This window comes from Charadrius vociferus, unplaced genomic scaffold (genome assembly GCF_000708025.1).
Source record: "Charadrius vociferus isolate BGI_N301 unplaced genomic scaffold, ASM70802v2 scaffold16, whole genome shotgun sequence".
Lineage (NCBI taxonomy): Eukaryota > Metazoa > Chordata > Aves > Charadriiformes > Charadriidae > Charadrius > Charadrius vociferus.
The window spans coordinates 1,385,159-1,399,032 of record NW_009649167.1 but is presented as its reverse complement, the minus strand read 5'-3'; the positions used below and the strand labels follow the sequence as shown (position 1 = coordinate 1,399,032).

The window sequence follows — 13,874 nt, the reverse complement described above, 5'->3', positions numbered from 1 at the left end:
TCAATCTCTACTTCCCAGGAAGTAGCTGGACATCGCCTGCTGATTGGAAGTAGAGAATAAATCTTTTGTTTTCCTTTGCCTCAGCACACGGCCTTTGCTTTTGCTTTATTAAACTGCCTTTATCTTGACCCACAAGTTCTTTTTCATCTTATTTTATGCTCCCCCCTGTCCTGCTGAGGAGGGGAGTCACAGACCAGCTTGGAGGACACATGGCATCCAGCCAAGGCCAACCCATCACAAAGAAATTTTGGGGGGAAGGGAGAAAAAAAACCACTTTTTTTCCTCCCCTCCAAAAATACAGCATCCACTCAAAAAACAAATTTCTACTGGAAAAAAAAAAAATAATCACATCCTAATGGAATTAAGTTGGGCAGGGGTGCGGAGTGCAACAGAAATCATTGAATTCTACAGGTTATCAGACTTGTTTAAACACATGCCATTTGTAGATTTTTCTCATTTTAGCCATAAACAAGGTGTTTTCACTCCAAAGGTTCCTAAAATTGTACTGCTTTTGAACAATGGAATGAAGACTGTAATGCATGGGTAGCAAGACTCTAAACATAACCTTCACTTTCTCCCTCTTATAATCACCATAAGGTTGATTACATCACTCTTTTATGTTTCCTTGGTTAACAGTAGGAGCTCTGCAGCAGAGGACAGTGTAACAGTTCACAGTTTCCTCAAACACAGTTTGAATACTTACAGTATTCAGATGCAAAATTTCTCATAAATAAATAAATAGGTCAGCATTTTGTAGGGAATGAATATCATAATGGGAAAATGCAGATCAAACAGAAGAAAATTTAAAAGAAGAATTAAAGTGATAATCTTTACTTTTGACCAAGAAACAGTACGGTCAAAGTTTTACATCTACCTTAACTGTGCTAACTGAGCAAAAAGGTTCTTCCTAGGTATTGCCTCTGCTTAACCATCATGTAGAAAATGAGGACTGGTAATTAGTGCACCTAAATGAAAAAAAATCTATAAAAATAGGTGAGAAGGGAAAACTCAGAGTATGTCTACATTAGCATCATAGTTCATGAGATCAGATGTGTGCTTTTGAAGCAAGTCATCTAGATTTCTCCATTTTGAAAGTGGATGCTTCAGTTCACATCACAACATGATCTTGGAGTGCACAAAATATATTTCAGATGACTAAAAGGAATGATGCACTCCAGGAGCACACACAAAAATCAACCCTGGGGAAATCCAGATCTTAAAAAATAAAGTGCATTTCAGTTGCTAACAAATAGGATGACCATGAGCCAGCAATGTGCCTTTGCAACCAGCAAGGCCAATGGCATCCTGGGGTGCATCAAGAAGAGAGTGGCCAGCAGGTCGAGGGAGGTCATCCTCCCCCTCTACTCTGCCCTGGCGAGGCCGCATCTGGAGCACTGCGTCCAGTTCTGGACTCCCAGTTCAAGAAAGACAGGGAACTGCTGGAGATGGGCCAGCAAAGGGCTACAAAGATGAGGGGATTGGAGCATCTTTCTTATGAGGAAAGGCTGAAGGACTTCGGTCTTTTTAGTATGGAGAAGACTGAGGGGGGATCCTGTTAATGCTTATAAACACTTAAAGGGAAGATGCCAGGGGGATGGGAACAGTCTTTTTTCAGTGGTGCCCAGTGATAGGACAAGAGGTAACAGGCACAAACTTGAACATAGAAGTTCCATCTAAACACAAGGAGGAACTTCTTTACTTTGAGGGTGGCAGAGCACTGGACCAGGCTGCCCAGAGAGGTGGTGGAGTCTCTGACTCTGGAGACATTCAAAACCCACCTGGACACCATCCTGTCCAACCTGCTCTACGTGAACCTGTTCTGGCGGGGGGGGTGGACTAGATGATCTCTAGAGGTCCCTTCCAATCCCTACCGTTCTGTGATTCTGTGAACACGGCCAGATTAAAATTATTCTTAAGTAATGTCCCTTAAAATTAATATCATGTGGACACTGGGTCATCTGCCTTACTTGTGTTGGTCTTCAGAATCCCTGGTACTAGCAGTGATAGCTAAGGTGGGATCTTTTCTCATTCTGATAAAGGTTATCTGAGAAACAAGACGACTACATTCCAAAGAAGCAAATGAGGTCTACCCACAGCTAAATATCAACAAAGATTTGTAGGATCCTGACATATCCAGCCCCCTTCCACTAACACTATCACATCATTAGGTTACCAACAGCTCACCTGCATTAGCCAAAGGACTAAGTTAATTCCTAGGTGACAGTGATCTCCATAAAACATTTTGGATCTTGTCATGCTAGAGGTTTCATAGAAGGACAGATGAAGTTCCCAATTTGGCACCCGTAAGATAACTGTAATCACATATACAAAAGAATAACTTCTTATAATTTTTATTTATTTATTTTTAAATCTGTAAGGCACAAACATGCTGGCTGGTTCCAAGAGAAAAAACAATCTTGTGCAGTGTCTTCTGAAATCACAAAATACTGGAACTATTTTTCAGGATCTGTGCAGAAAGTTATTGCAAAACTGTTCTGCCAAAAAAGCATTGTTATTGAATATTTTTTTGATTACACACAGCTTGTTAGAAATGAGAAAGCAGCCCCAGGTAGCAACCTTTAGATGTCCAGGAAGGAGAATTCTCCCACTTTGAACTGAATGGCTTTGTATAAAGTCCATGGCTTTGTATAAAGTCTTGACACAACAGAATACAACTTTGATATCTTCAAGACAAAGGTGGCTGCATCTTTAAAAACATATGGTAATTTAAACACCTTGACTTTTTGTGGTAAGAAGGTAATTTCCCTGGATCCAGGATACAGAGGAATGCCTCTGCCTGAGAAGCATAGAACAAAATACAAATAAAGTAAGCTCATCCGAAGAGAAATTCAGTCATGACCTGCATTGAGAACAAGTGATCTGATTTTTTCATTCTTACTGGAGAAAAAGCCAGCGTGACAGTAACCTGCCATTAAAGCTAGGAGTTCTTCCAATGGAGACAGAAGTTTTCTGAAAAGGTGAAAACAATAAATGGATTGCAAAGGGCAGAACGCATACCAACAACCCACTGACTGTCAGGCTCAGATCCCATGGAGTTACAAGCTACCTGACAAAATTAAGCGACTTACTATCCCTACATAGAAGGAGTCTGGAGAAGGAGAGAACAAAGAGCAGATCAAGGAAGAGCTGATGCTGGACAGCTTTAACATAGCAGACCTTAATGCAGCTCACAGCCTGAGAAGCATCCTAATCTGATGATGTCCACCACCCATGAGGGAGACTCATGCTTGAATCTGGTTCACTTAGTGGACCCCATACAGCCCTTACCTGTTTTTAAACAGGTTTAGGAAAGAACACTATCTAGCATACAAAATCCATTTCACAAGGAATATGACGTTCAGCTAAGAGACACCCCCTTCACCCTCTGACTGAGCAGGTCTTACAAGAACAGAACAGATTTGCAAATCCAAGCTAACAGGCTTAACTGACTGAAACAATGGCACCTAAGCTTCCCCATGCAGTCACAAGCAGGGTCACAAGCACTTCATCTCACTCCCCTTTGACTACATTCAAATCTCAGTCACCAGGGAATTAGAAATACAACAGAGAACAAAGACTAAGGCCCTTGAGTAGACTTGCTGCACACTATTTGAGCCTTCAATGAAAAACTGAACCCACACAAACAGATCCTCAAGAATCTGTTTCTCATGAAACATGGCCTCAAGAAGGCCATGAAGGACAGACTATAGCTCCTATTTATATAATCTAAACAAATGAAATGTCCATTTCTCATTTGCCTGAGAGTGCTTATAGAATAATGGAATGGTTTGTGTTGGAAGAGACCTTTAAGGATGATCAAGTTCAACCCCCCCTGCCATGGGCAGAGACATCTTTCAGTTTCAGGTTGCTCAAAGCCCTGTCCAACCTGACCTTGAACACTTTCAATGATGTACCCACAACTCCCCTGTCCAACCTGACCTTGAACACTTTAAATGATGAAGTACCAACAACTACTCTGGACAACCAGTTCCATTGTCTCAACACCCTCATTGTAAAAAATTTATCCCTCATATCCAACCAAAATCTACCCTCTTTCCATTTAAAACCATTGCCCCTTGTCCTGACAGTACAAGCTTTGGTAAAAAGTCTTCCTCCATCTTATAAGCTCTCTTCTAAATTCATCACTTCTGTAAAGGAAACTTCTGATAGGCAAACTGATATTTGTATGCTGCTCACAAAGACTGATCTATTTCATGACACAAGTTCAGATTTCATTTTTATGAAAGTAAAGCAACACAGTCATGTTGTCATTCACCTGTACATCATAATCCTGAACACGAGACAAATGCCTAGCACACGCTCCTTACCAAAGTTATACTATATTGCTGTGCAACCTCTTTCTATAGTGTTGATAGGCCCATGTTGCTCTGGCTACGTGAATAAGCTTTCCAAATCAGCAGATAAATGACAACCAACTTGGAGGGAAAGCTCTATTAATTCAGATGGTCTGATGGTTGTGCCATTGTTTTGTGGAAAAAGGAACCTCAGCAAAACTGTGCCAGCAGCACTTTGCAGGTATGTGATATCGAGGACATACAAGACTGAAGTTTATCTGGACATAGAGGGACCAGAAGTGATGCCTGCTACAAGTGGCCATGCATATACAGGCCGCAGTTTGATCACTGACCCAAGCTGACCTCAGGATAGCAAGCTAAGATCAGCGGCAAAATAAGAACATTCACAGCTACGAATCAGTCCCAAGCAACAAAGGCCTGGATCAACAGCAATGCAAAGGATGTCCACAATAGCACGTTGCCACTGCATTGGTTGTAACTGAGGTTTCAGGAACTTCATACTGATATAATCAAATAAATGTTGTGATACCTGAAGGGGGTGTAAGATTTCTCATTATCCTTCTCCGATTTGATTGGCAATAAATCAAATTAATCTTCCCCAGGTTGAGTCTGTTTTGCCCACTACAGTAATTGCTGAATGATCTCTCCCTGTTCTTACGTTGACTCACGAGCCTTTCATTATATTTTGTTTCCCCTGTCCAGCTGAGAAGGGGAGTGACAGAGCGGCTTTGGTGGGCACCTGGTGTCCAGCCAGGGTCAAACCACCACAATGCCCCATCCGTGGAAACATTCAAGGTCAGGTTGGATGGGGCTCTGAGCAACCTGATCTAGTTGAAGATGTCTCTGGTCATTGCAGGGGCATTTGGACTAGATGACCATTAAAGGTCCCTTCCAACTGAAACTCTTCTACGATTCTATGATTTTAAGATTGGCTTCACAGAAGTCTGTTTTAGAAGCTGAATTTCCTGTTAAGAGTATACTGAAGCCTGGCCATTAACTTTTCTTTAGATGCATATGAGTGTGTCTTTGGAAAAGAGGGAAAAATTCCATCCTGAGGGACTTAAAAAAAACCACCCTGGGTTTATGTGGCTTATACAAGCATATTAAAAAAGGAGTTTTAGAAATTACACTAATACTGTAATCTGTGAGAAAGGAACGACACTAAAATAGAGCTGGTAAAAAGAAATTAGGAAACCATAATTGCACACACACAGAGCAGTGATATCTTGAGGACAACTTCTACAACAGATGGTTGGTTATATCAAGCACAGGCTTTCTGCCTGTGTTTTCGGAGAAGTGATGGTGTATTTTGAAAAATTAAAATCTGAAAATGATTCTCAGATTGACCAGTTGCCGGCCCACCCCCCCCCCAAGTTGTAGAAAGAGCAGGGGAAAAAAAATCAATTCACTTCCAGTTTCAAAATTCCAAAACCTAGCCTATCTTTCTTTTTAAAAGGATTTCTTAATGTCTCAATAGAAGGGACTGACGTTTTAGAGCATATCTTTCATAGCCATAGTACAATTTAAATTTGGAATGGCACCACTCAGTTACTTTTATCTATCAGTAGATCCTCTTTCGTCAAAACCTGATCTAAACAGCTGACTTCCTAAATGGCCTCCTCTTCTCTGTTAGGAGTCTGACATGCAGTCACAAATTTTCACTTTTAAGAACAGCATTATGTACACCCCATTTCAACATGCATCTTAATAGCAATTATTGTAGTTTCATCAACAGTCAGCTACTGGATATGCTGTGGCTGTCAAGTTGAAAAAACTCTGATGCAAGAACCCCACAGCAGCTCAGGTTACTGACTGCAATACTATACAGCTATCATTAAAATAAATAAGCTATACAAATAAAAAAAAAAATTATCACAATGAAGACAAGAAGGCACTTCTTTTCTGCCTTCACTGACCACAAATAAAGGACCTAAGCAGAAATCTCAAGGGTTTACGACTGGCAACCCTAGATTCAGGCATCAAAACATGCCAAGATTATCATATCAAACCAGTATTTGAACTTAATAAATCATTTCTTTAATCAAACTTTAGTGTAACACAGGCACACATTCATACAGCAAGAATGTCAAACTCGGTCAGAAAAGAGGCACATACCAAGTAATTTTGCAACACAGCTTTATAAACACTGAAATGGAGAAATTACTGAATGTTGAAGGGGTTTTTCCCTCCATCTTTTTCTTCCCATAAACCATTTATTCATGTTAAAGGAGGAGCCTTCAGAGCTCCCTTGTAGCACTTATAAGAAATATTTTACTTGTTGATGAATGTAGGAGTTAGACAAGATGTTTAGTACCGTACTTGAACACTTAAGACCAATCTGAAATTCAGCTGGTAACATAAGCGTGCAAGACACATGTTAACAGTACAAGAACTTACTGGTTCTTTGGCTATGGAAATACTTGAAAGGGTTTAAAGGACGTCTTTTATGTTGACGACCAAGACAGTTGGAAGAGATTTTTCAGAACTGTATAAATCCCACTTTTCAAAGTTACTCCGGTTCCTAAACCTGCCCTTCCCAATAAATCCTAACTGCTGAAGAGCTCAAGTAACATTCAAAAAATGGTGCTTGGACATCTCCACCACATAATTATTTCCTCCACCAATTACTTTACTTAACAGGAGATGATGGCCTATCTAGCATACCAGATTTCATGAACAGGGAATAAAGTAAAGAAAATCCTTAGATAGAAAAGGCAACTAAAACTTCCGGAAAGATTCACAAACATTTATTTTTCCTTTAAAAATAAAAAGGTTGTATTGTAATCTATGCTGCTGTATTAAGATGCACATTTACTTGATTTGTATAAATCTGCAAGTAAAACATTTTCCCCTTGTTCTATTAGATGCTATTTACGTACAGTTAAAAATGTTCATTGAAAACATCCCTTTAAGCAAAACGTACTGTAGCAATTAAACTTCACGACCACAAAGATTTTTTTCATTAGAACTTCTTTGTATAGTTTCTCATATGGAATCGTATAATAGTTTAAAACTCCTGTTTTTTTCCTTCAACAATATACAGGCATCCAGTGTAGTACATTTTTGATGTTCAGAAGTCATAAAAAGAATAATCTATGAAGAAAGGTAGAAATATAATCCACCAGGACAGGGCACAAATGAATTAACTTTTTACTTTTATTGGCGCTGCTTAAAATCCAGCATTCCCTCGCAAGTGAAAATTATATTAGCAAACTAATTCTAGCCCTTCACAGATCTGTCTATCACAAGTAAATCACAAAGAAAACTTGCACAGGCCATACCCAGAGCTGAGACTTCCTGATACCCCCTTGGTATCCCACCGTGCAAATAAGAAGTTTTAATTTTTAGTTCAAAGAAAGTTATTTTAAAAGATTGGTATTCTAAGAATTTTAAAAAAGAATTACTTCCAGTCAAGTGAGATTGTTTCATTATATGTTTGTTTGGGTTTTTTTAGTTTGTCATTATTTCTTCCACAAGAATGTGTATTTTAAAGAACTGCAAAAGAAAATCCAAAACAAAAACAACAACAAAAGACCCAACAAAAATAAAATCACCACACAATTCTGAAACTGATTTTTCATTGTTCTTTATGAAAAGTAGTTTAGTAAAGTTAATGTAAGCACATCAAGGGTTTTTATGGCAAGACATATTTTGCTAAAATACTCCAGCCAGAAGAAAATACTTCACACTTCAAATATCATGAACACTATTTGAAAGGATGTTTTTATTTTAAGGAATGCAGAGCTAGAAATATATGCATATTTTTCATTTTAAATCAATAAAAAACCACAACAAAAAACAATTAGCCCTAAATCCCATAAGAATAGGCACAGCTCTGGTGTTCATGACATTCTGAGTACAGGAAAATGTAATCTGTTTACTTGGGATAAGAGACTGTGGAAGCCCTACTTTCATTCAATAAGTAATGATACTCACTTTGAAGAATGATTTTAAGTAAGAATTTTGAAAAAAATTACAATAATTTTAGCTACAGATAAGCTGTAATAGTGAAGCTATGGAAGTTGGAGGGAGAACATATGTAAATGTAATAGAATGGGCATATAAAAGAGAAATAAACCAACCCAGACTGAAAGCTTGCATCAGCTACTTGGTTTCTGTTGCCTTTGCTAACATCATCTACGCAGTACTCCACAAATACAGTCATTGAAATGCATCTTCAATACTTGTTCTCCATGACAATTCAATTTTTACTTAATTTGAAAGTAGAGCCATAACCCACCATTTGACATCACTTATGACAAGGATTACAGTGAACTTTACTACCACAGATCAAAAGGAGACTTTAAAAGCGCAACTGTATTTAAATAGTGAAGATGGTAAAGTATTAAAAAAATTAATCTTTAAGTACATTAATTCAAATTTCCATTCTGAAGAAAGTATCGTCCAACCAATTGAACAATGACAAATCATTGGCCAATAAATGTCTAAAACAACTAACAGTGCCTCACTAAACAGTATGTCCCTTTTTTAATCCAGTTTTATCTGCTAACTTAAAGCAGATGTAGCTTTTTTAATTACTTTTTTTACTGTAAACAACTCTGTAGAGTCCCTTCATCTCAAAAGAGCAAATTTTATTCACCTGTAAGTAGTGTGTCACCAATGCAACCAACCAAGAGCCACGAGGCCACTCTGTTGAAGACAAGAGGATCATACAGGTCCAATGATGCCACATTTTTTTAAACATGCAACCTTTAACATTTTTGAAAGGAAAGTAAAACCAAATCTTTTTATGTATGTGAACAACAACATCATCACAGTATTTGGAAGCTATCCGATTTTTAGATCTGCATGTGTTCCATCATACTCTTCCCACAAAGCCTATACTGAATACGTGCTTTCTCAGTTTTGACTACCACTAATAAGAGGCCTTCCATTCTAAACGATTCTGAGTCATGATTTAACATTCTGTAACTGATCTGGGGCTTTTTCTTTTTTTTTTTTTTGTCAATTTTAACCAACCTTCATAGTTCATCTTTAAGGCTTCAGAATTCTGTGATTCAAAGCTGGATAACAACATCTACATTAACATCTTTTCTCATACTGCAGAAGTGCCTCCAAATGCTTATATTTACATTTCTAATTTACTGACGTTCACTAGGCAAAAAACGAAAGAAAATGGACTGCCATGAATTTTTAAACAAGAAAAGATGATCCAACCAAACAATGTGTGTGCAGTTCAATGGTAGTTTGCAATTAAATGTGCCAGACATCTGTGAAAGTCTTAACTGGCCCCGTGCAAGGAAAAAAGGAATGGTTCTGCAATTTAAAAAGCATGCAAAATAAACAATTTTAATCACACTCACACAAAGAAAAATCTTATGTGAGTATCCATGATGTAACTACTAAAGGCAATCAAACATTTCCAGGTAGAACACATACACATATACTGGTCTCTGGCAGTCAACCAAAACATAAAATACTATGTGATAATGATAAGAAGGAAGGAGTTCAAGCATGGCCTTGATCCTTTCTTCTCCAAAAATTAGAACAACCTTCCAGCCTTCTAGTTAAAAATGAAATCCCACAGTAACTGTGCCACAGCAGTATGACGCTTAAATAAAACCCAGTTCAGTGCATTTTGAACATATCCAGAACCAACATAAACTTATGAAGTTCCTATTCATTTGTTTGTTACATTTAAATTGTAACTTACCATTCAACCACCATAACAAATTACAGTTTTCTCCTAAACAAGAGTTTAAAATAGCAGTAGCTGTCTGATACACTTCAAAAAGAAAACATTTAATTTCCTCTTTAATACATACTTAATTATAATATTCCAAGCCAGGGTAAAACATCTCAACCACTATGAACTCTCCACTCCACAAGAACAATTACCGTCTTCTTTCTGTTCATCCAAGGACTTAAAAAGCACCATGTAGCTATGAGATACAGATCCTACAAGATCCAAGTTCTGAGCCTTCTGTGTGAAATCTGGGCATATGTTTCCAGTGGATGTGCCATACAAGGGGTGCTAGTTAGTAGAAAATAATCCCTAGATGTATAAGGAAAAAGTATAAAGCATGAAATGTAAGCACTTTCATCCACATTGCATTGAAGTAGAATGTGGGACTAGTGACACAAGAAGTTTAATACAAGCTGTTTACTGGTAACACTGTCCTCCATGAAGTCTCTAAATAGCTTCACACATATGAAGAGAGACATCAGCAATCTACATGAGACAACAAACTGATTCCTCTCTGTCAAACGAGACTTACCAGAGGCAGCAGTGGAGTTGCTGAAGAGTTATACGCCACTGTCAGTTCTTTTAACTAGTCAGAATCTATGGGTGTATCAGAAACAGCAGTACATCCAGGACAGCCAGTATGCATAACTAAACATTGTTCATTCTCAAAAGTATCAATCACGTTTTTTAGCTATACTTCACCACTGCAAACGTCAACACAATGAAGAAATTCCACAGATTTCAACAGCTGAAAAACAGCTGTTTGTTGAAATACAGAGAAATGAACAGTAGTGCACATCAATCAATCTCTGCATAAAACTGTAATTGTGTTTACAACTATAAATGAAAATATTTAACCCACAGGTTTTCTGTATCTGCTTATGAATTTTATTTCAAAAATGTTTCCATCATCTTTAGATGGTCCATGGTCCAAAAACTATCTGTCCATGGTGGGTTGACCCTCGTTGGACACCACATGTCCACCAAAGCTGCCCTATCACTGCCCCTGCTCAGCTGGACAGGGGGAAAAAATACGAAAAAAGGCTCGTGGGTCAAGATAAGGACAGGGAAAGATCACTCACCAATTACCATCATGGGCAAGACAGACTCAACTCAGGGAAATTAATTTAATTTATTACCAATCAAGTCAGAGTAGGGTAATGAGAAAATAAAACCAAATCTTAAAACACCTTCCCCCCATGCCTCCCTTCTTCCTGGGCTCAACTTCACTCCCAAATTCTCTACCGCCTCCTGCCCCAAGCAACGCAGGGAATGGGGTTTGTGGTCAGTTCATCACACGTTGTTTCTGCTGTTCCTTCCTCCTGAGGGGGAGGACTCCTCACACTCTCTCCCCTGCTCCAGTGTGGGATACCTCCCACTGGAGAAAGTTCTCCATGAACTTCTCCAGAGTTGGTCCCTTCCACATGGTGCAGTCCTTCAGGAAAAGGCTGTTCCAGTGTGGGTCCCCCACAGCGTCATAAGTCCTGCCAGGAAACCTGCATCACCATGGGCTCCTTACTCTCCATGGGTCCACAGGTCCTGCCGGGAGCCTGCTCCAGCACAGGCTTCCCATGGGGTCACAGCCTCCTTCAGGTGCATCCACCTGCTCCAGGGTGGGGTCCTCCACTGGCTGTAGGTGGATATCTGCTCCACCATGGATCTCCATGGGCTGCAGGGGGACAGCCTGCCTAACCATGGTCTTCACCACGGGCTGCAGGGGAATCTCTGCTCTGGTCCCTGGAGCACCTCTTCCCCCGCCGTCTTCACTGACCTTGGTGTCTGCAGTGTTCTTCCTCTCACATACTCTCACTCTTCTCTCCATTTGCTCTCATCTCTCTGCATTTGCTGTTGTGCAGCAACTCTTCCCTCTTCTTAAATGTGTTATCTCAGAGGCTTTACCGCCATCGTTGATGGGCTCAGCCTTGGTCCATCTTGGAGCTGGCTGGCATTGGCTCCATCAGATATAGGGGAAGCTTCTAGCAGCTTCTCACAGAAGCCACCACTGCAGCCGCCCCACTATCAAAACCCTGCCACACAAACCCAATACACTCTGACACCAGGACTGTATCGCTCCAATCCCCCAAACCCCAACACCTTCAAAACCCAAGCATTATCCCTGAAATTCTCCCCACAAAGCATCGTAATATAGATTTTTTCTATGACATTTTACTCCCCAAAGATCAGTCTGATTACTTAAAGTATTTTTCTTCTACAGCTTATTTTGATGCTTATAACAATAAAAGACTTCAGGCAAGTCTTTGTTTTCAGTCACAGTACAAACCTATTGACCTAGAATGGTTACTCTTAACTTAAAAATATATGAGAAGAACAAAAATGTTGCAAAAACTAGAAGTATTATGAAGGAAACTGAACCCAGATTAAGAAGCTGGAAGCTACTTACCATATAGCAGTACCAAAATGTATTAACAATTACTGTTAAATGCTACTTTTCTCAATAACTCTCTTGGCTGTATTAATTTTTAATAATGCCTCAGTAGCCCTTCATTATAGTGTTTTAAAGATCTCATTTTGCCACAGCAAGTATAGACTATTTGGTTGGATTTCAATTTTCTAAATAAATAGGAGTGCCAAGGAGTCGTTCTTAAGTCAGGATTTGGTTTTAGACCACAAACAATTCCTTCCTATCTCCCAGGAGATCTTCTGGATTTCTTAAAGGAATTTTAAATCAAAATTCAGCTTGTACCACATACTGCTTGTACTATGAAGTACGTGGTCTCCTCGACAGCTCATACTCTACAAAATGCATACATAAGGAAATTTTTAAACCTCAGATTTTTCAAAAACTAACGCAGCGAAAACATACATAGCCAGCTCAGATGTACTGCTTAAGCAAAAAAAAACCAACCCTCACCCTCAAAAATGTCACACGCACCCCAAAAGCCCTAATACCTCTAAGGGGCTGAGGGAAACACAACAATTTACGAGATCGTAATATAGAAAGACATAACATGACCATGGACACAGTTCAAAAAGCTGAATCCCTGCGTTAGCAGGCTAGCACCAGTTTAGTTCAGGTTGCTTAACCAGCTTCCTCACTGAGGAAGCCCTAAAATCTACTGTAACTCCACAAAGAGCATATGAGATAGGAATTTTGAAATAATAATTTAAACAATGTGCTCCTAAGATTCCTCTGACCTCCAGAAAGGATTTAGATTATATCAAGACTTAAAGCTTCTTACAGCTTTTTCTGCACATCTGGATAATATCAGGTTTTGGTACAAGGCACATTTAGCATTGATCTCAGTCAGAAGAAAATACATTATACATGCTGCTCTCCTTTCAGGGTGAAGTCAGAGCTCAGCTGACAAAGTAAGTTGAAAAGCCAGTTATGTCATAACTAGTGCAGGAGAAGAGCTCAATTACAAGCAATTGAATCCATTCTAACTTCAGAGGACAGGCTAGAACCACAAACCAAAACTGTGACAAACAATCCAAGAGCTTAAATCTGCACTAAAAAAAAAAAAAATAAAAAGAAGGTATTTTCTATTTACACTCTGAAACCTCCTAACTGCTTTAAGTTAAGTTTTAAGAGGATTTCTTACTCAAAAAATTCAAGACTTAAAGCATTTTGAAGCCCACATGCAGGCTTAGACTCTGGTATTAACAGATGGTGGTAATTCCCTCAGACACCTCAAAAATTAATAAAACATCATATAACCAGTCATTTCAAGTTCTCTGTAAATCCAGGAGGACACCGTATCACTGAGAGAAGATAATGTGCCATACTCTGGATTTTCCACTCATAATGTTAGAGGTTTTTTAGATGTAAAGTTTCCTTTCAGTGGAACCATTTCTTAATAGCTAAACTTCACCTGAAAAATTAACTTGAT

At 39.0% G+C, this 13,874-nt stretch overlaps 1 protein-coding gene across 1 annotated transcript in view; it reads right to left on the bottom strand.

Annotated features, from left to right (window-relative positions):
• The window catches only part of NBEA (neurobeachin), a 515,614-nt gene extending 503,686 nt beyond the window's left edge, over nt 1-11,928 (bottom strand). Inside the window, exon 1 of the mRNA XM_009888422.1 lies at nt 11,923-11,928. Coding sequence (XP_009886724.1) covers nt 11,923-11,928 — 6 coding nt within the window. The remainder of the gene's footprint in view (nt 1-11,922) is intronic.
• Nucleotides 11,929-13,874: the final 1,946 nt, after the last annotated feature.